This window comes from Dama dama, chromosome 19 (genome assembly GCF_033118175.1).
Source record: "Dama dama isolate Ldn47 chromosome 19, ASM3311817v1, whole genome shotgun sequence".
In the NCBI taxonomy this organism is placed as follows: Eukaryota; Metazoa; Chordata; class Mammalia; order Artiodactyla; family Cervidae; genus Dama; species Dama dama.
Window position 1 is genome coordinate 35861704 of NC_083699.1, and position 23596 is coordinate 35885299.

Below are 23596 nucleotides of genomic sequence, written 5' to 3' on the forward strand. Positions count from 1 at the left end.
TAGTCAGGTACAATAAATTTTGATCCTCAGTTCTTGAGGCCGAACTGTGGCAATAAGGGTGTAGCAGGGCTCTCTTCTGTGGGTCAGCAGAAGGGAGTATGACTGTGTGTGGCAGGACAATCCTGGGCTGAGCCTGCAGCGCTGACAGTGGAAAGGCCAGCTGGGATGAGGGTGGGGGGTGGTCCTGAGAATTTGGAGGCACTGTGAGAATACCAAGCTGGTAGGAGAGGATTGAAAATGCATTGGCATCAAAGACAAATCTGTCCCACCTGAGATTTCTCCCTCCAGCCTCTAAACCATCCTTCCCACAGTTGAGGTACAACCTCCAGCACCAATCTGTCCCCTTTCAGGGAGGATTTAGGGATTATAGAGCGATGTTTAGAGGACAGCACCAGCCTCCCAGAATTGGTGTCCTGTGACTCTTACCCTGGTTCAGAGAAGCAGGCCCCAGCTTCCCCTCTTTAACCACCTTATGCACAGTGCCTGCTCTGCTGCATCAACAGCCTGCTAACCGGCCGGGGACCACACTAGCTGTGATCTTACTCCTGACTCCCAGGCTGGCATCCTAGTCCTACATCCTGGCCTGCAGAAGATTTTGTTCCCACTGACTGAATCCTGCATCGCTGCCTGCTGTCAGGATCTCCCCATACCTGTCCTCAATTTCCCACACTACCTCCCAACCACTCACCCTGTAATCTTTTTGACATTATTGTCAATGTGACTTTGTTCTTTGCCCCGGGAAGCCATTCTAGCCTTTCCACACATGCTCCCACAGTCCTGAATTTCCCTATCACAGCACTTTTCACCCTCATATAATTTATTCTAATGTCCCTCATGGCTGGAATAGCCCTTTTCTTCAACAGATCTCAGGACCAAGAACAATATCTGGAGCTTGTGGGCTTCCATAAATGATGGCTGAATGAATGAATGAAAGAATGGGCAAGCTTGTTGACCTAGCACCTGATAAAGATTTTTTTTCCAGTCTAGATCATTGTGGTAACCAGCTTCCACAAGGGCTCCCAGCAATCCCCACCTCCTAGAATTAACATCCTATGTTGTTCCCTCCACATTGCTCCTGGGTTGGTCTCTATGCCAATAGAATACAATAGTGATAGTATACCACTTCTGAAATTAGGTTATGAAGGCACTAGGATTCCATCTTGATTGCTGTCTTTCTTGGTTCATTTGCTCTGAAGGAAACCAGCTGCTATGGAGGGGCCAACCGTCAGCAAGGATGTAACACCTGTCAACAATCTTGTGAGGGAGCTTGGAAGTGGATACTCTAGCTGGCTCCGAGCTTTGAGGTGACTAACTGCAGCCCCAGCCAATAGCTTGACTACAACTTCAGAAGAGACCCTAAGCCAGATCCACCCAGCTAAATCACTCCCAGATCCCTGACAATTATGAGATAATAAATGTTTGTTGTTTTAAACTGCTTTTTGGGATAATTTGTTGAACAGCAATAGATAATGCAATCATCCAGCTCATGGGTCAGTCTGGGTACTGAGACCTGCCTTCCCTAGTGGCCCAGAAGGTAACCAGGGTCAAATCCCTGGGTCAGGAAGATCCCCTGGAGAAGGAAATGGCAACCCACTCCAGTATTCTTGCCTGGAAAATTCCACGGACAGAGGAGACTGCCAGGCTACATGGAGTCACAAAAGAGACATGACTGTGTGATTGAACACACCCATAAGTTCAGCTATACTTTACAAAATATTAACCTCAAAGGCATGACAAATGCCAATCAGACATCAGAGGTGTGCAAGTTTGCAGATACAGGTAAATGTTTGCCAGTGAATCACACACAACAATCAGGTCTACCCAGTTTATTTTCATCTTGTTAGAAAGAGCAAAGGGTTGTACCTTCCTGAGTACTCTTTGTCCGAAGAGCCCATATGAGAGGACTGAACAGAAGTAGCCAAACTACTTGGATAAAGCTCACAGGGGTGAGCTTCTGACACTCTGTCCTCAGGAGTAAGGCCCCTGACAGCACACATATCAGAGCAGCATTTGGTATAGATCAAGTTGGTCCCTGGAAACTTTGGAGGCAATGAAATGAAGGGGCAACTTTCTCTGCCCCAAAAGACCTCTCCCAATGAAGGTACCAGCTACTACTCCTAGATCAAAAGTAAATTGACATTTGCCTTTAGGTTCTAACATTTGACTCTGTCACCACCACCGTGGGCTTAAAAGGAGGAACAAGGTTAAGTGTGGCAAAGGAGGGTTAGGAGGAGAAGGATGTTCACAGTGTATCCTCCAGACTTCCACTTGAGTCATCAGGAATAAAGCCAGGCTCATGCAAGCAGTGAGAAGACTGAGAATTTTAGAAATCAACTAGCAATGAGATCCAGCTCAGAGATCACAGTGGTTGGTTGGCTCAGTTACCTAGACAATAGAACAAGAATAAGAAAGTGTCCCAAGCACTTGGGGCAATAAGACAGAAAAAAGTTAGGACTCAATGGAAACAGAGATTTTAGCCTCAGAGAAGGAAAATGCTTAATGCTTGATTGTGCCATAAAGGAACTGAGTGAGAATAGAAACAGTCTTTATTTCTAGGACACTTAAATCATCTGTCAGACACTGTGCTAACACATTTCATTCATTATCTTATTTAAGTCTCAAAACAATTCCATCAGTTGGTAGGTATTATCTTCCCCATGTTACAAGGGGGAAGAAAGCTGAGTGCTGAAGAATTGATGCTTTTGAGCTGTGGTGTTGAGAGTCCCTTGGACTGCAAGGAGATCCAACCAGTCCATCCTAAAGGAGATCAGTCCTGGGTGTTCATTGGAAGGACTGATGTTGAAGCTGAAACTCCAATACTTTGGCCACCTGATGCAAGGAGCTGACTCATTTGAAAAGACCCTGATGCTGGGAAAGATTGAGCGCAGGAGGAAAAGGGGACGAAAGAGGCTGAGATGGTTGGATGGCATCACCGACTCAATGGACATGAGTTTGGGTAGGCTCCGGGAGTTGGTGATGGACAGGGAGGCCTGGCGTGCTGTGGTTCATGGGGTCACAAAGAGTCAGACACAACTGAGCAACTGAACTGAACTGAACTGAATTGATGTTCCAAGGACTGAGCTTTAGGGCAGCTAAGTTGTTTTCCCAAGGTCACACTGTAGGTAAATTGTGCAATCAAGATTAAAGTCCAGATTCACCTGACTAGAAGTCCAAGTTTCTGACACTGGGGACTTTTCTAGTTATCAGTATTCTCTCTGGTCCTAAATCCAAAGCCTATAATCTCACTCCCCACCCCTCCATCACAAATACAAAAGGCAGAACAGTTTTAGCAGCAGCAATTTTGCAGAAGACATAGTAGGGACAATTTATATAAGAGGAAACCCTTTACATCTGCCTTTCAGGGAGTTAGGAAATGGGAAGCAGAAACAAAAATAACAAGAATGTTGTCAACTGATGAAGACTCTATGCTTTAAATGCTGAACTGAGAGCAGTTGCAGAGGTTGATCTCATCTTCAGGAATATGAGGGCTTTCTCATTGCTGAGCCACCTGCCAGTGACCCGCATTTCAACACAGGACCCTTGTGGTGGTCTGGTTCTCTGTCAGTCTACTCATCACCCTTCATTTGCTTAGTGTCCTATCTTCTCTAGAAGAGAAGATAGGGGAGTTTATTAAGGCAGAGACTGTTTTGTGGTGTTTGGTGCCATGTCTGGCATATAGCTGGTATTCATGATTTGTTTGTGAAGAATGAAAGTATAGCATATTAAAATATATAGGGTGCTGCTGAAGTAGAACTTGGGGGAAAATTATACCACTAATGACAATATTAGAAGAAAAAAAAGAAAGATCTCAAAATAATGACCTTCAATTCCTCCCTAAGCAACTGGAAAAGGAAAAGAAAATTCAATCTGAGGTAAGCAGAAGAAAGAAAATAATCAGTATTAAAGTAGAAATAAGGGGAATAGAAAGTGTAAAGACAATAGAGAAAGTCAAATGAAACCAGAAGCTGGTTCTTGGAGAAAATCAATAAAATTGATAAAACTCTAACCAGACTGATCAGAAAAAAAAAAAAAAGACACAAATTACCAATATCTGGAATGAGAAATATGACATCACTGCAGATTCTATAGATATTAAAGAGGATAATAAGTGGACAACTTTATGCCAATAAATTCAGCAACTTCTTTGAAATGGAAAATTCTTTGAGAACTACAAACTAACTACCAAGGCTAATTCTAGAAGAAATAGAATTATAGATATAGATATTAAAGAAATATAATTTGAAGTTTTAAGTTTAAAACCTTCTCACACACACACACAAATTCCTTCTGGTTCTGATAGCATCACTGATATATTCTACCAAATATTTAAGAATGTGCTTGCAAAGTGAATAAGTGACAATGGATCTGAAGACAACACAGAACTAGAAAAGTACACATAAAAAAGAAGGGGCTCCCAAGGGGCCTCTGAAAGACAATTCCTAAACTATCTTGGCTAATATTTCTACCAATGGCGTAATGAAGAAGGCTTGGTAGCCAACCTCAGAACTGCTGTATAGTTGTATATATGTATGGTATATATGGGTTGTATAGTGATGTACATGTGAGGCTGTTCATGCGTACAAACTTGACAAGCTGTCCTTCTATCATTACTTCTTGATTGTTCTGTTCCTCTCCACTAAGCTTGTTCTTATTTTTATAAAGTTCTGAATATAACATTTCTTCAGAAATTGTTAAGCAGAACCAGGTAGATACAAATGATACTTTTATTTACCATCTTGGTGCCCATTTATTCATTCAAAAAACATTAAGCAATCCTTTGCTATATATATCAAGGACTCTCCTAAGGTCTGGATGAATAGTCCAATAAGATATATTTCCTACCATAACAAGCTCCCTGTCTTGAAATACTTATAGATGAGGAAGTCAATGGTTAACAGGCAATGGTTGGTGCTATGACGGAGCAATGCCATGATGATTTAAGAATGACAGGGGCTTCTGGAGAAGGTGATGCTTAAACTGAGTTTTGAAGCTGAAACAGAAGTTAACTAGATGAAGAAGAGGAAAAAGTCATTTGAGCAGCATCTGCATTAGCCTGAAGGCTGAAAAAGCATGTCCACCTTGGGGAATTACAAGCGGTGCATTAGGACCAAGAGGATAGCAGGAGAAAGAGGTTGGAGATGACATCAGAGCAGTGAGCAGGAGGCTGGGCTCTGAGAGTTTAGGCAGAAGTGTGGGCTTTATCCTGAGGGTGGTGGGGAGCCAGCGAACAGACTAAACCCAGGAGAAAATGATTAGGCTTGAGGTTTAGATCAGCAGGAAGGCCAGATGAGGGGCAAGAAGTTGAGTTTTGAGAAGTTTTCAGTTCAGTAAGGAAATAATAAGAGTCTGAACCTAGGTAATGTCAGAGGAGATCTAATGTTTCCCCCAGAATGGGCAAAGTGGGAAAACAGCAGCCCTGTGGAATGGTGACTGGACTGGACCACTGGATAGGGCATGCTCCCTGCTTATGTGTGGCTCCCCACCAAACTCCAGTCCTTACACAACTGAAAGAGGAAGGATGTGCCAGGCATGGTGCTAGGTAATTTCCAGATCTCACCTAATCCTCTCAGTAGCTGTCTACCCTGTAGTATCATCCCCATTTTACAGGTCAGAAACCTGGAGCTTCTGGACTGCCTGACTCAAACTATAAACTTAATAGCATCTTCTTCTTCATGCCCTAAGGATTTGTGAGCCAGTCTCACCTGTATCTCTGGGAGGTCTGCTAATCCCTTCACTTTGCTGGTTATCTATAGCATCTTTCATCACCAACTCACCTCATTGCCAGAAAGGTGGTACATCCTGGCTTCCTGGAGCAGTGGGAAGACCTCCGGGCACTGCCTGATGAGAGGATCCGCTTCCACCATCTCCACAAAGTACCACGGGTCCAGAAGTGGCAAGCGCACGTTCTCCAGCACGTAGGGGAGCAAGCAGAGTCGTTCTGACTGCTTGTGCCTGACCCAGCTCATCACAGTCTCAAACACCTGAGCCTCCTCTGTCACATAAAGGTCGTCACTCTTCAAGATGTGGTACAGAGTGTCCACAGGAAGTTCCAGGAACTCCTCAGAGTTCAGGATCTGCACAAAGTTCTGGATGATGTAACTCTGAACCTGCTTCTTTAGACTGTCCAAGGAATGTGTGTCTGCCAGCCTCAGGATTCCAACACAGTTTTCTGGGTTCAAGGCTTCTGTGAGGAAGCTGGCACAGGCATCCACCATCCGGAGAAACTAAGAGAACAGAAGGGTAGCAAATCAGGCCAGAAAATGACCAGTCCACAAGGAGGTTGATCAATGAGTTGTATATAGTAGCAAAAATTTAGAAAGAACCCAAGTAACCCAAATAGGGGACTAGCTAAATAAATGAAAATATCTTCATATTTTTGATAATTCTAGGGTCATTAAGAAAGTGTGCTATATCCAGCACAGCCAAAAATAAATAAAAATTTAAAAATAAAGTTAAAGACACGGAGTATACTTGGAACCAGAGAGGATGGGTCTGGACAAAAAAAAAGAAAAGAAAACATGTCATAGAAAAATATTAAATGATATGGAAAATATTCATAATGTATTGAGTTGAAAAATCCATTCACTGAATCTTGATCAAGTGTCCAAATTTAATTAGCAACTTACAGGAAGCACAGGTGAAAGAGTAACATGTTCAATGATGCCATGGGAATACAATCAGCAAAACCCAGACTGTGAGAAACTCAACAGAACAACCAGATCAGTTTCTTCAACAAATACATCCGAAGGGGAAAGAGAGAAGTGAGAGGGGGTGGGCAGGGAGAGAGAGCTGAAGCATGAAAAGAGATTTAAAAGATACATCGACCTACTACAAAGTATAGCACTTCATTTGGAACACTAATTTAAACAAAATAATTTTAAAAGTCAGAAAAATATTTACAATGACCAACATTTGGTGATATAAAGCAACTATTACTTTTTAAATTTATGTATTTATTTTAATTTGAGGATAATTACTTTACAATATTCTGATGGTTTTTGCCATACGTCAGTATGAATCAGCCATAGATATACGTGTCCCCTCCATCCTGACCAACCCCCACCTCCCTTCCCACCCTATCCCTCTATGTTGTCACAGAGCACCAGCTTTGAATGCCCTGTAAAGCAACTACTATTAATTTTAAATATGGCAATAGTGTTATGGTTATGTTTAAAGAAGTTTTGGGGACTATACACTGAAATATTTTCAGGTGAAATGAGAAGGCACTTCACAAAAGCATGTGTGTATTATGATACTGTTTTATTTTTATAAAGAAAAAAAATTTTTGGTCATCACAACAATAATCCTCCCACAGAAACAAGTCCCATAGGAATGGATGAAATATACTGTATAAACTATATAAGGCACCACACTCTGTAATGACGCTGTGAGATTTTTTTCTTATTTTGTTTATTTATATACTTTTTAAATCCTCTAAAATGAATAAGTAACCCTTTTGTGATGAAAAATTAATTTTAAAATTAATTGGCTTCCATGCCTTATTTTTAAATTATCATCCTCTTCATAAGAATGTGAGTCTTATGTATGTATACAGGACTTTACAGTGACAAAGTCCTTTTGTGTCCGATATATTATTTGGTACTCGTTTTACAGATGAAGGGTCTCAAATGCACCAGTCCATTCTATTTGCTGCTCTCTGGAGCTTAGCTTTGAAGGAGTCAAGTTCTCAGTGTTATTGTATTGATCAATTAGAGGAAAGATGGAAAGGAGACTGAGGGGACAGGGCCTGGTGGGGAGGGTTGCTCTAAAGACAGGGCCTAGTCAGAGTACAAACAGATAGACCTGACCGGGGAGTAGGGGTGCAGCCTGCAGACAAGAAACTCTAATGATGGGAGCTGGGGATGACAGGGTTTGGGGGCCTGAAGGGAGGGGGCAGGACAGGTCTTAGGATGGACCACATTGACTTAGAGTTTGTCCTTCATTTCAGAACATTCTAGGAGGTACAGGTTCCTGATAGGAGGGATCAATCCCAGTGGCAAATATTATTTTTCCCTGTCACACTACACTTTTCAATTGTCAGTTTAGAAATCATTGACCTGAGGGTAAATGACCTGAGGAGCAAGCCTAAACTCTGCCTCAGACCACCCGCTCTGCTGGCCCCCACCGCCTGTAGATCTGCTCCTCGCATGAGCAACTGTGGAAACAGTTGAGACAGAAATCTAACACCTGTTTAGTTGTTTGCAGATTTTCGGTTCAAAGAGTAAAAATATACAACCGAGACCAAGCCTCGCTGAGCCCTCAGAAGCTGTAACCAGAGCCCTGTGTGGCTCTGCCCACAGAGACCTCTGTGAGGGCTGAAAGGGAACTCACTTGAATGGCGGGCTCTGGAGCAAAGCAGCAGGTACACCTTGCCAGCATTTGCCTGAGAGAAAGGTGGTATGAAAATCAAATCGATTTTCTAAATAAGTAGACTATCTCTGGGAGGCCACCTCAGAACCTGGTAACAGTGGTTGCCTTTGGGGAAGGAAACTGGTGGCCTGAGTCAGGGTGGAGAGGGAGAATTACTTTTCACTGTTGCCTTTCTGTATCCCCTCCAGTTTCGTGTCTTGTGGAGGAATTATCTATTTATTCTATCTACGCTCACAAATAGAGAAAACACTAGAAGGGAATACATCAAAATGCTAATGGAGGTTATCTCAACTAAGTTTTGTAAATTAAGTTATTAATTTGTGTTTTAGATTTTGCTGTAGACATCAAGTTTTCTGCACTGAGCATGCAGTTGCTTTCAAAATCAGAAAAAAATAAAATAAATATTTTCTTGTGATTTTCAAGCACACAATGAGAAAATAAAATGTAAAAATAAATAAGTAAATAAAGACACATACTATGTGCCAGTCCTTTCTGTTAACCAGCTCATTTAATACATACAACATCACTATCAAGTAGAGATTTGTTATTATATCATTGCTGTTTTATAAATGAGGAAACAGTTTCAGAAAAGTGAAGTAATTTCTTCAGAGACTTAAAATGAGAGGTATAGCTAAAATTTGAAAGTCTTATCTTGTTCCAAAAATATATGTTTTTACATTATTTCAAGTCACCTCCAGTCAAATAGTGTGTGCACAGGACAAGGGCTTGTGTGCAGATGGCAAGGGCGATTTGTACACTTCACTGGAGAACTCAGATGGTCTGATCTGTCCAGATCCAGGAAGGCCCAGCTGACAAGATGCCAGTACTTACCCTAGCATGATGACCACTGATGAGCAAAGAAGGGAACCAGGAAAGAGAATAAAATCAAGCACCAAAGTTCACATGTGTGAGAAACAGTGACCCACACGTGTCTTTCCCCACTCAGAAACAGTTCATCCACCTGTTCTTCTCCCTAATATGTATTGAGCATCTGTTAGATCATAGGCCTTCAGCTGGGGGTATCAAGGGGAGCAGAAAGAAACACAGTGCCCAGGCTTATTGGAAAAGGCAGACAGTGGGGGAGGCAGGTAGGGATCAAATAATCATACAGACTGTGTACAATTATTGCTGGGATAAATACCTTGTAACAGAGTTCAGTGATGCCACTGCCTAGACTGAGAAAGTCTACCCTTACCCCTCAAGCCGCGCCTATGCAACAGCACTGGGACTCTCCCTGATGGAGTCACACCTGTCTACTCACCTTCCAAAAAAATCCCTACGCTTACCTGTCAGCACTATCACAGTGCCTTTCTATGATCACACCATTTTGTCAGCCAAGACCACCTTTGTCCCTCATCTCTACCTATTAAAATCCTCTTCCCATCACCCAAGCAAGTTTGACTCTGGAGCCCCACTTTTAAAGAAAGGATTCAAGAGAGTTCATCCCATCTACAACTGAGAAGTCCCCTTTTAAGCTTCCCTCCAAAAGGAGGAAGAAGTGAGTACCACAGCCAACACTTTATCTACACAGGGCTGTTTTCTTCATTCAGAGTTGTTCAATCTGGGACCAGCGGATGCTCTTGCAAGTTTTTGGACCCCTATATTGTGTGCAAAAATTTGTTTGCACACATGGAATTTTTCTGGGAATTGTGTTTGCAGGAGACACTGAGTTGCTCTCTGGTATCCATCCACCTGAGGACAAAACCAATACAAGAGGGACAGCCAACCTGAAGGACCAGAAAGACACAGAGCCAAAGTCTTAATCAGATTGTTCTTGGAGTCTTCCCTGCCTCTGGACATTTTTTATTCTGGGTCAATACTTGGTTAAAAAGAAAGGAGGGAGACAGAAGAGAAGGGAAGAGGAAAGAAGTGGAGAAATCCTATCTATTCATGAAGTTCTTTCTCAAAAGCCACTTCCTTTTTCATGACTTCTCCAGCTACCCCACATGGAATCAATTTCTCCCTCCTCTGGGCTCTACTAGGCAACTCACTGCCCCTCTAGTAGAACAATGATTACATTTCTATTTTGTACTATGGTCCAGTATCTCAAGGGCAGGTACTAGGTCATACTTGTGTTTTTATTTCCAGCAGCACTTAGCACAAACTCTGACAAAAAAAGGGGAGAAGAGATAGAGGAAGAAAATATTTTTCCGGGACCTAGTATGTACCACGATCTGTGCTAGATAACTTCTCATGCATTATTTTGTTTAATGAATACATTTTCTTTTTTAATGAATATATTTTAAGTAGATATTAATATAACTATTGGTACAGAGGATGGAAGAGAGAATTCAAAGAGTCAAGTGTGTTGCCCAAGGTCACACAGTTGGTAGGTGGTAGAAATGATACTGGAGACCACCTGGCTAATTCTCCTCACTGAGCATCACCTTGCCTTTGTAACTGTTGCATTGTTAAGCTGACAAAATTCCAGGAGAGTCCAAAGAGGACTTGTAAGGACAAGGGTGAATGGAGGGTCTACAAGTTGCCTACATTCCCCCCAGAATGTGCTTCAATAAACAAACACTTCTGGAAACTCTGGAAAATTCTTAAAGAGATGAGAATAACAGACCACCTGACCTGCCTCTTGAGAAATCTATATGCAGGTCAGGAAGCAACAGTTAGAACTGGACATGGAACAACAGACCGGTTCTGAATTGGGAAAGGAGTACATCAAGGCTGTATACCGTCACCCTGCTTATTTAACTTATATGCAGAGTACATCATGAGAAACGCTGGGCTGGATAAAGCACAAGCTGGAATCAACATTGCCAGGAGAAATATTAATAACCTCAGATATGCAGATGACACCACCCTTATGGCAGAAAGCAAAGAAGAACTAAAGAACCTCTTGATGAAAGTGAAAGAGGAGAGTGAAAAAGTTGGCCTAAAACTCAGCATTCAGAAAACTAAGATCATGGCATCTGGTCCCATCACTTCATGGCAAATAGATGGGGAAACAGTGGAAACAGTGAGAGACTTGATTTTTTTGGGCTGCAGAATCACTGCAGATGGTGATTGCAGCCATGAAATTAAAAGACGCTTACTCCTTGGAAGAAAAGTTATGACCAACCTAGACAGCGTATTAAAAAGGAGAGACATGTGCTCGCTTCGGCAGCACATATACTAAAATTGGAACGATACAGAGAAGATTAGCATGGCCCCTGCGCAAGGATGACACGCAAATTTGTGAAGCGTTCCATATTTTTGGGAAGACTCAGAGGGATTGGGCAGAGAGGGAGGTGGGAGGGGGGATCGGGATGGGGAATACATGTAAATCCATGGCTGATTCATGTCAATGTATGACAGAACCCACTGCAATGTTGTAGAGTAATTAGCCTCCAACTAATAAAAATAAATGAAAAAAAAATAAAAAATAAATAAAAAGGAGAGACATTACTTTGCCAACACAGGTTCATCTAGTTAAATCTATGGTTTTTCCAGTAGTCATGTGTGGATGTGAGAGTTGGACTATAAAGAAAGCTGAGTGCTGAAGAGTTGATGCTTTTGAACTGTGGTGTTGGAGAAGACTCTTGAGAGTCCCTTGGACTGCAGGAGAGCCAACCAGTCCATCCTAAAGAAAACCAGTCCTGGGTATCCATTGGAAGGACTGATGTTGAAGCTGAAACTCCAATACTTTGGCCACCTCATGGGAAGAACTGACTCATTGGAAAAGACCCTGATGCTGGGAAAGATTGAAGGTGGGAGGAGAAGGGGACGACAGAGGATGAGATGATTGGGTGGCATCACCGACTCGATGGACATGAGTTTGAGTAAACTCCGGGAGTTGGCGATGGACTGACTTGCTGCAGTCCAGGGGGTTGCAAAGAGTCGGACACGACTGAGCGACTGAACTGAACTGAAACACTTCTGAGTGTGAGGGTAGTGTTAGTCAGAATCACGGGATCCTAGCCACTGGCTGGGAAACTACTGATATGCGGGTCAGTCATGGAGGCAAGAAACTCTTCTCTTTAAAAATATCTGGTTTTGCTTCTTCATATTCAAGATTATTTAGGACTTTAGGGTAAGTTTTCAGACCTCGGTCTGTCCCAGTGACACATGAATTTATTTATTAAACCTGAGTGATGACAGATTTTGGTAACAGATAATCAACTTCCTATTTGGGTTGGGCGGCATGTGAGTAAAAGTTTACACCCAGGCACCTTACTCTCAGAGCAGGGAGACTAAAAATACAGTCAAAGAAACCACTTGAAACATGTTCGCAGTTCCCATGAGAAGTGTCTGCCTCAAAGAGAATGCACCTCCCCCCATCCCCACAGCCCCTCTGCTGCCTCCCCGAACACTCTCCAGAACCAGGCATCCTAAAGGATCTTACCACTGTGATTCCACATTTCACTAGAAGTTCCTTCAAATCCACTCCAGAATAACTTAAGTCCTATTTTGGTCCAAATCAGGAATCCTATTGACCACAGTCCCGATGTGGCCTTGGAGTCCTTGCAAATGATCTATGAAGACATTATATTTTTAACTTCAAGCCCCAACAAATCAGTATATGTGAAGAGTGTGTTAATTGTTGATGAGATTAACAAAATTAAAACTTATTGGAAAGTGTTTCTGAATTTATTGTAAATATTTGTCACTATTTTTGTCTTCCCAGACAATAGATACAAAACATCAAGCCATTCTCTTGTGGGGTCTGTATTGGTAATAACGAGCAGTCTTCATACAAACTGTAAGTTACCACTGATTCTAATCATTTGCCTCTGCTCCTCTTGCTCAAGCCAGATACCCGCCTAATACTCTATGGGAATACATTCTCCCACCTTAGGAAGCCATCTGCTCCCTTCAGACTTTCAGTCCTTGCTCTAAACTTGGCTGAAAGATCTGCTGCTTCCTGGAAGCTATACAGGGTGGGCAGGAAAGGAAGGAGCTAAGACCTGCAAAAGGCCCACTCACTAAGGTGGGGCAGGTGCTGGGAGACTGAGGCGCATAGACGTACACTTGCCTCATAAGTGGAATCAAAAGGAAAACAAAGGGGCAGTGCCCAAGGGTGTGGCAAGTTTGGTAGAGATTCAGGCAACAGACAGCCCCTGAGTTCCCCAAGGATACAACGAGGACCCCAACAAGCTAGTGGCATGCAGTAGGGAGTATATGTGGGTCACACAAAGATTCAAGGGGCAAGTGGTACAGCTGTGGCTTAGTGACTCAGCCCAGGGAGAGTGTGAAGGCCAGGGAGGGACACCATTATAAGGATTAAACAGAATGATGACATAGCTGATGCTCAACATTTTGGGGGACTGGGTGTGCATGGGTGTGTGCTCACGCATGTGTGTGTATGTGTGTGAGAGAGAGAGAGAGAACACTTGACAGCACAGAAGCATGTAAATAAGTAGAAGCCAGGTCCCAAGAAGCAGGTCCATGCACACGGCTGCAACAAGTGGGACAGCAGGTAGAGAAGGTGAAACTTTCAGTCTTTGTTTAAAAGTTCCTTCTGCCTGAAATACATTTTCCCAAACCCAGCTGCCACTTGTTGAAATCCTACCCATTCTATGAAGCCCAACTTCTTCAGAGCCAGAAATTTCTACATTCTGCCTTGGGGTCTGGAAGCTCATTGGGAATCCTGGTTTTTGAGTCTTCAACAGTAGTAATGAAAGCAGGTACAGGAGGCCAGAAGTTCTGGGTTTAGACCCAGATCAAAGCTCTGCCACTTGATGAACTCAACTCTAAGCCACATTTAGAAAGTGGTGGGAATAATAAACCCACCTTACAGTCTCATTATCAGGGTATTACCTGGCCTGCTCATGCTCAGAACTACTGTCAGTATCAAATAGGATCATGTAGGGGAAAGAATGTGATAAATTGCTACTTAAATGTGATCTGTGTTTACAATTTTTATCTTTATTTCACCCTGAAAGCTACTCACCAAGTACCTTGCACATGCAGATACTTAGTAATTTGTGTAGTTAGGTTGCAGAAAAAGTCAGAATCTGGTAGCATTGTGGATGACATTACAACTAAAACCCCACATCTCACTTCCTTATTCCACAACTTGTAAACAATAAGTAAGGCATTCCAGGCTTACTGACTCAGAGAAGGGCGAGAGAGCAGATGAAAGAAGACAATTTTGGCTTTTGTATTTCTAAATACACTTTTAGAACTTATACTAGAAAAATAGTTTTGAAACCACCAATTAGCAGTAATAACTGGGCCTTTTGACCTTCAAACTCCAGAATACTAAGAGCATGGGCTTAAACTTTATGCCAAAACAGTAGAAATAGGAGATTGGATAATAATATAAGATTCAGCTTTTCTCACACGGGAGGAAATACCAGTTCTCTTGGATGAGACAGGGGAAAGTAGAAGTCTAGCAATGGAGTGAGAAGTAGGTGTGGGCCCCTAGGATGGTTTCTGCCTCTCAAAGCAGGCCAGAACTCCAGAGTGAGGTGGAGTGAAGCCCTTAGAGGTTGTGGATATGAGGATAAAAGATTATGTGCCTTGACTGCCAAGATGAAATCAGAAAAGCAGCAGTCCGGAATAGCAGCAGCAGAAGAGAAACTAGAACATGTTGTTTCTAGAAAAATGGGGCCTAGGGCAGTTGCTCTGAGTTCCCTGTAGTTAAAGATTCTCACAGGAGAGGAAATGGATGTTTCTTGTGTGCCCCTTGGAGGGACACGGAAGTAGCTGAGAGTACTGGCAGATTGAAGAGGCCTTTAAAACAGGACAAGGAAAATGAAAAATGACTAGCAAGGACTGATGGCCAGAACCAGATGGATCTAAGGGCTTTCAGATGATGCCAGTAGGGAAACAGTTGATGATCAAGAGAGAGACTGATGGGAATATAGACTTCCAGCAGGTGCCAGCGTGAACCAATGATGCAAATGATCATGGTAAGCCTGGGCCAGATACTTCTTTATACAGTGTCCTGCCACAGTGTAAATGCACCCTGGAACTATCTAAGCAAGCCAAATCCTGAATTGATAAGGCTTTCCCAAGTGAGTTATCATTATGTTGACTACAGTTTCTGCCACTGGTAGAATGGGGAGCTCAGAACAAGAGATTAAGTTCAAGATTAGAAAACTAACAGACTGAGAAAGACAAATATATGATATCACTTATATGTGGAATTTAAGAAAATGTTACAAATGAACTTATTTACAAAACAGAAATAGATTCATAGACATAGAAAACCAACTTATGGTTACCAAAGGGGATGGCAGGGTTGGGGGAGAGACAAATTAGGAATTTGGGATTAACATATACACACTACTATATATAAAAATTGGGCTTCCCAGGTGGCGCAGTGGGTAAAGAATCTGCCTGTAATACAAGAGATGCAGGAGATGTGGGTTCGATCCCTGGGTCAGGAATATCCCCTGAAGGAGGGCATGGCAACCCACCCCAGTATTCTTGCCTGGAGAATCACATGGACAGAGAAGCCTGGTGGGCTACAGTCCACAGGGTCTCAAAGAGTCAGACACAGCTGAAGCAACTCAGCACGCACGCATGCATGCCACAGCAATGGACCTTTGACCCAAGGGCAATCAGAGTCAATAGGCCAGCAACTCCTGAAGTGACCTCCCATGAAAAACCCTTGTCAAACATCAATAGTGGTGATTGGCTTGGTCAACTGAATTCTCACTTCTGCCTTTCTGGTCTGGGAAATCCTCAGAGAGAAGCAATCAATGTTCAACAGGAAGAGAGTAAAAGGAAACCTGAGAAGAGAATCAGAAAATTAGAGAGCAGCTCAGTCACATCAAAGGTGTGACAATTAAGAAACCTTTACTACAAGCTGTGGTAGGGAAACCAAGGTAATCTGATTCATGCTGATTTCAGTCCCACCGTCAGGGTGGTATAGACTTCTGTGGAGGTTCTAACATGACAAAATAAAACGCCAACTCTGGCATACTTTCCCTGGAAGGTAGCCATTATTGTCATCCTAATTTTACAACTTAGAAAGCTGAGTCTCAGAAAATTTAAATAACTTGTCCACAGCCACACAGAAAACAAGTGACTGAACTTGAATTTTTTTTTGGGGGGGGGGGTGTATTGGGGTATTGGGTCTTAGTTGCTGCACTCAGAATCTTCAATCTTCATTGAGGTATGCAGGATTATTTTTTAAGTTGTGACCTGTGGGATCTAGTTCTCTGACCAGTGTTTGAACCCAGGCCCCCTGCATTGGTAGCACGAAGTCTTAGCCACTGGACCACCAGGAGAGTTCCCTGAACTTGGATTTAAAGCTAGGTTCTTAGAGCTTCAAATAAAGAGCTTTTTACACCCTTAAAAAAATAAATAAAATAAAGCTAGGTTCTGCCTAACTCCAAAGCCCATGTTCCTTCTGCTCGGCCACCCTGCCTTATAAGAGATTATTACAGATAACTGTATATGTTTGACATTTAAAGAGATCCCCAATTATATTATCCAGCATTGAAAAGAATAAGACGGATCTACACATCCTGACTTGAAACAACCTCCAAAAATTATAGTGAAGCCAAATAAAGCAAGACATCAAAATGGAGGGTTTAAAAAAAAAAAAGGAGGGTTTACTGTGCCAATATTTTTGTTTAAAAAATGGAAGCAATGAATGAGGGTAATATATGCACATTTATCCTGGTACATGCATAGAATAGGAAGGATAGCAAGACAGGAAGAAGAAAATTATCAGTAAAGATGGCAAATGTTTCACTGTATCTCCCTATATTTCTGATTTAGAATAGATATATTTTATCTATCAAAAAAATAATATTTTAAAACTACAGAGTGATTTCAACAACCTATAAACTTCTGTTCCTTATGGTGCCTTCAGGCATGAAAATATTCCCAGTTTTCTATGTCTGATACTTTAAAGAAAGTATCCAGAAGCAATAGCAATCAGAAAGTGGGTTAAATAGATGTCCAAAAGCTCACAGCACTCTTCTTTTAATTTCATAAGAATTAACACTCATAGGAAGATTAGTAAAATAGCCTTAGAGAGAAACTTACTATTTTTTGCCTAGAAAGTAAACGAGATTTGGAAAATTTTGAGGTGAGGGATAATCAGAATAGGAGAATCAACAATAAACAAAGCCTGGGATTTCCCTGGTGGTCCAGTGGCTAAGACTCCATGCTCCCAATGTAGGAGGCCTGGGTTCAATCCCTGATCAGGGAACTAGATCCTGCATGTTGCAACAAAGATTGAATATCCTGCGTACTGCAACTAAGACCTGGTATAGCCAAATAAGTATCCCCCCCCAAAAAAATAGGGGCCTCCTTTGTGGCTCACTGGTAAAGAATCCGCCTGCCAGTTCAGGAGACAAGGGTTGGATCCCTGATTTGGGAAGATTCCACATGCCGTGGAGCAGCTAAGCCCATGCACAACAATTGAGCCTGAGCTCCAGAACCCTGGAGCCACAACTACTGAAGCCCATGTGCCCTAGAGCCTGTGCTCCACAACTAGAGAAAAGGCTGTGCAGCAACAAAGACCCAGTATAGCCAAAAATAAATAAATAAATAAAATTATACATATATAAAAAGCAATAAGCAAAGTCTGCTCTACTTCTATCATGTCTCCATCCTCCTCTCCAATCTCTCTCATTAAAGCTCATTAAACTTTCCATTGAAGCTCACCCCTAGGGGGGAAATGAAAAGAAAAAGAAGACAAAGAATAAACAACTGTATGCCAAAATAATTTCCAGATATATTAAAAATTTAGGTATCGAACCTTTAAATGTAACAAGACTAATGAACTTGTGAGTCAGTACATAATCAAGCAATAAGGAAGGTCATTCTAAAAATGCACACCAAAGGCAAAAACCATCAAAGACGTGATCAACCTTATCTGACTAAATACTAGTCTTAAACTTTGTACATTAAAAAACTATAACTAAAAATTATGAGTTACACAATCAATGGAAAAAATTTGTAATATTATCACAAAAGATTATTTACGATCTAAAGGGTTTTTATAGGTCTTGCTTGGAAAATCACCCCAAACTGAAAGGAGAACAAGAAACAGAAACACAAACTCCATCCTCAATGAAACCAAGAGACATCAGTAACCCCAAACCACACAGTATGAAGGTTGGTAAGTGACTTTGCTGAGACAAGAGAAGGCACGCTAAATCTGTCCCTCAGGACCCCCCAAAAGCAGGAATATTAAAGTACCCCCAAATCAAGAATTCCAGGATAGATGGAGGCTGATAGCAGGGAATTGGTTTAAGATGTTAAGCCTTCTGCTTCTCCTTCCTACTCCTTGCAGTCTAACAAGATTTATCCAATGAAGAAAGGCTCTGGGCTCAGGGACACCATAAACTGAAGAAGACACATGAGGACATCTTGCTTAAAGTAAAGGGGTTAAGTAAAGATTTACACACATACACACACACACACACACACACACACACACACACACCCCTCTGTATACCTGGTCTCTCCTATCTTCTCTTTCCTTGGTGTTCCTTGGTTTGGATGTTTTATTGACAAGGAAATTGGAGCACAACAAAACTGTGAAACACACCCAAAGCCACACAGCCAGTAAGCAATGGAGCTGGCATTGAAATCCAGCAATCTGGCTCCAAGCTTTGCTCTAAGCTGCTAACTCTCTCTGTATAAGTCACTGTACAGAAAAGGACCTGAAGTCTATACACCAAGGAAGCTGCTATATTGTGTCTGAACAGAAGGAGGTTGTAGGTAATTTTTATGGGGTTTTTTTTGCTTGTTTGTATGGGTTCCTAATTTCTGAAATGAGTTTGTATGTTATTACAGTTTATAAATATTTTAAAAACTGCATTTTGAAAAACAACATTATCTCCTCAGCCTATCATACAGGACCAACTTTCACTTACTGGGAAAAACAGAAGACCTGGTTACTAGATCCAACTGTCACTCAGAGCACATAGTAAGTGCTCAATAAAATTTACATCCATTAAGCATCTACTCTGGTGTCAGGCACTATACCTGAAGCCACAATTGCTATTACTATTATTACTGTCAGTGTTACCTGTCCTTCTTTAGACAAGTCAACTACCCTTTCTGGGTCCCAGGAAAGGAGATTAGCATGAAGGCTACAATGACAACTGTGACTTGATTGAATTATGGTGGATGAGGTGATTCTCTCAAGGTTATTGGTCCTTGGGAGGCATCGGTGAAGAGAGGATACTTGCCTTGTAAGAGAAAGTTCTGAAAAAGCATAAAAGCTGAACTAGATCCATGACCCAAGAAGGATTTCCCTGAAGTTAGATTGGCAGAATAGTGGGTAGAGGGGATGCTGAGCCTGAGGTTGCTAAGACACTCCCTCCACATAACAGGATATTTCCCTGCCAGTGAATAAGGCTGCGAGTTTAAGCAGACAATAACAGATAAGGGCAAGGGGCTAAGTGTACAGATGGTAACTGACTTGGTGACATTGCCAGATAAGGTGTGACTAGTCCTTTGGGAAATAACTTGTTCTCAATCTTTAAAATATCCTGAGAAAACTGAGACAATAAAATTGGTTAACCCTGCAGAGACCCATTGCTTAGAATCATAGCGCCTTTTCATGGTTGATTTTTCTCCCTCTTTCCACTTTCCTTCCCTTGCTGGGCTTCTTAAATCCTGCCTCAACTCCAGCCTCAACAAAGATAATCCCATTGTCCCTGATCTCTGCCCTAGACCCCTCTTTCCCCACATTCCCAGACTCTGTTTTCTGTCCCTTTCCACTCCTGACCTGCTGATTATCCAAGAGTATGCCAACTCCCAAACTCCCAGACAAGATCTGATGCTTGTCTCCAGTCCCTGGGAATGATCTTGACCTGTCCCTGGACTCTGTTTATCATAAATCTCAACATCCTCAATGGGAGAATCTCTGTCGTAACCCAATGGAACTGAGTTCAAAGTGTAATCTTAGACCTAGGCAAAGATGGTAACTCAGGATGGAATTCCTGTGATAATTGTAGACACAATTGACAGAAGCTATGGGTCTAATCATTTTATGAAACTAAATATAATTATTATAATCAGACTGAAACATAGATGTAAACAATAAGACAATTTTGAGGGTTCTCTATTTATCTTTCATGACACCCTTCATGAGAAGTGCTCTTCTTCACACCCACCACAAATTGCTGACCAGTGAAGTTCCCACTTCCCCTGAAGTCTAGACACTGATCTCTGAGAGGCTGCATGTGTAGTGGAAAGTAGGTGGCCTCTGGGCTCAGAAAGCCCAGGGTTCAAATCTCAGCCTTGTCACTTATTCTCTATGTGTCTAAATTTCCCCACCCATAAAGTGGGAGAAAATGACTATACCCCTGGGTTGTGCTAAGGAGTAGAAGGTACACATGTGAATTGGTGACTGCAGCTCCCCCAAATCCCCCACACTCTAATTATGCTTCTGTAAATCATAGTCATTGCTCCTGGAGTTAGGAACCAAGTATAGGTTCTAAGCACCAAGCTCCCCTGACTTCATCTCATTAAGGAGTCAGTGACTCAGCTCACCATCCCTCGGGACATTTCAAGTGAGCACAGGCCCGGCTGCGTGTGTATGTGTGTCCCAGGTACAGGCCTGGGAGCCAAACCAGGCAGGTCTCCAGAGAAGTGCTGCTTTCTTCTCTCCGGAGGAAAGCACGAGGCCTGTTTGTTCACACACCTGGAAGAGGTTAGCAGCTTCCAGGACGCGCTGGACATTCTGTTTGGTGATGAGAGCCTTGCTGGTGTACGTGTAGTCCAGAAGAGTGTTCATGGTTTCTGCATCCACCCCTTTGATAATGATCCTCTTCTCATACTTCTCCTTTAAATCATTGCAGAACATGGCCCTAGGAGAGAAACGTGTGAACGTGAGTCCAACTGAGACCCTTGGCTCCAAATCTAAACAGACGCCCTTCAGACCCGTCTGCCCCTGTGGGACAGCAAGGTGCCCAAGGTCAGGACCTGGAGTGACTACCGTCTGTCCCTCCATGCCCAGCACACACCAGACATCCCGTGAGTGCTTAGGGGACTGACGTGTCCTGCTCTGCTAGGCCCAAGTGTGGTTCCCAAGTCAGTCCCAGACCTCAAGGGACACCAGGAGCCCTACTGGCTCAGCTGGCAGGATCTAGAACTACTTCATATTGGCTCAAAGTGTGGGGTTCTTCTGGAGGCTTGTGACAATGCCAAAGCCTTTTCCCAGAAACTGTACTCACTGAGGCAGGATCCACCAGGATGGAGCCCTGGTGACAGAATGTACTTTCTAGAAGGGGGACTTTCACCCCAACACCGAGGACATTATACCTCTAAATTCTCTTCCTGCTCCCTTTGCCACACCTCCTATTTATCTCTGGAAATCACCGGTCAGTTTCTTTCTGCTATTTCCTCATCTACAAAACAAAGGTGACTGCTTGTGGTTTTCTAGGAACAAACATCAAAAAATCAGAAACAGAGACACTGAGAAGAGAGAGGAAAAAAAAGAGAGGAAGGAATTACTTGACCAGTTGAGTTTTTGAAACTTTCATTTTCACCAATGAGATCTTCTCCCCTGGGTCTCCCTCTGTCCTTCTTCCTGTCTTTGTTTTCATCAATAATAATCCCCTGCCCTTCTCCCTCCTCTTCTCTCCTCCCTCAACTGGCCTCTTCACCCTTCTCCCTCCAGAATATGACAGCATGACACAGACAGTAAATGTGAATTCTGTAAAGTTAACAAATCTCAGGCTGGAACCAGAGAAGCAGTCATGTCCTTTGGACAGATGACTAATTTACACGCCAATTTTTTCAGCCATAAACTCTCTTGGCCAGAGGGGCACAGAGTCATGTGTGGAACCACACACCTTGTAAAATGTGATCATGAAGCCCTCTTGCTACCTCCTGATTTCAGAGAGAACTCTGCCATTACAGCAACCACACAGTTTCTTAGCTCAGCCTGTCTTCTTAGGAGGAGTTGGACAACCTTACTCCCTAAACCTCCCTTTGAGTCTCTAGAGCAGAGCTACCTGATAGAAATCTGATGCAAGCTACATGTGTAATTTAAAATTTCCTAAGCCTTTTATACTAAGCCTTCAAAATCCCTCATGTATACTTTACACTTGAAGCACATCTTAGTCCAGACCAGCCATAATTCAAATGTTTAGTAGCCATGTGAGGCTAGAGGTGAGTGTATTAGGCAGTGCAGCCCTAGAACATTAATTCTGAACTCTGCTGTTGGGTCACCAAGATCTGCAAACATCCCAGAGGGTAAAGTCAAAGTCACCCACATGAATACATACACATGAACACATGGGAAACAGAATATTTAGATGGAGAGGGTGGGCAATGATAATAGGGTCAAATGAAGCTTCATGTAATTGAGGCAGCATATCACTGGAATCCTACCAAGGTGAAATTTAGAAATACTCCTTCACCTGATGTGTGATTTTAAAATTAGTAAAAAGTGACTTTGTTGAATCTGTGTGGTCTCAAACATTCTAAGGAAAATTGAAAAAGTCTACTCTACTCTAGACATGTTTTAATATTAAATGAGATAGGTATGTAAATTGTCTAATTAAATGCCTTGTACTTTGAGGGGCTCTTATACATTTTGTGGGTCCCAGATGACATAATTACTGGGCTCTCTGAGATCATTTGGACTTTTCGTGGGGCTATTAACTGCTAGACACAACTTCTGAATTCTCTGTTAGAATCAGTCACCGAACAACATCTTGCCCCAGTTCAGCTAATACATAACCAGGTGTCTGAATCTTCCAGAAACCAACCCTCAAGAGCTAGTGATGTATTAGGGGTGTGTGGGAGGGAAGATGAAGGAGGGGAGGAGGCCAAGCAAAGGAAAAATCATACAGAAAATCACTTTGGCCTAGTCCTGCAGGACCTCTGAAGAAGACATTCCAGAGTATTCCCAACGAGAGGCAAAGTTGGGCTGTGATACTCTGGCACCTCTGACAGTTATGGGCTACCCCTGGAGTAGGTCAGTTCCCAGGCCCCTCTGGGTTTTGATATGCGTGGGTGACAAGCACTCTGCAGAAGCAGAGTGACCCCAGGAGCCTAGGGAGGGTGGAGAAAGAGCTGCAGTCCTGGTTGTTGGAATGTGGAGAGGGCTGTGATGTCTAGGTTCCGATGCTGTCTCACCATGTCGCGAGTGAGCAAACCTTGGTTTCCTTCTCTGTAAAATGATTTAACAATAGGCCCTACCCCAGTGAGCTTCTGGGAAGAACAAGATAATGCTCACAAAGAGGTTGGAACAATAGCCAGCACTCACTAAGGCAAGGCATCTCTGGCCAGGTCAGAGGACTCAGAAGGCTGTGGGAGATGCTTGGAGCAGACGGCCAACCCCAATCTATCTCACAACCCTGGA

General features: G+C 42.6%; 1 protein-coding gene and 1 non-coding gene across 2 annotated transcripts in view; one reads left to right on the forward strand and one right to left on the reverse strand.

Moving 5' to 3' along the window:
* The window catches only part of KLHL6 (kelch like family member 6), a 54537-nt gene that overhangs the window by 12663 nt on the left and 18278 nt on the right, over positions 1-23596 (reverse strand). The window contains exons 2-3 of the mRNA XM_061166673.1: positions 20927-21092; positions 5775-6224 (exon numbers count right to left, since the gene is read on the reverse strand). Coding sequence (XP_061022656.1) covers positions 5775-6224; positions 20927-21092 — 616 coding nt within the window. The remainder of the gene's footprint in view (positions 1-5774; positions 6225-20926; positions 21093-23596) is intronic.
* On the forward strand, positions 11470-11576 carry LOC133074344 (U6 spliceosomal RNA). The gene has a single exon (XR_009697178.1). It is a non-coding gene; the product is annotated as a U6 spliceosomal RNA (small nuclear RNA).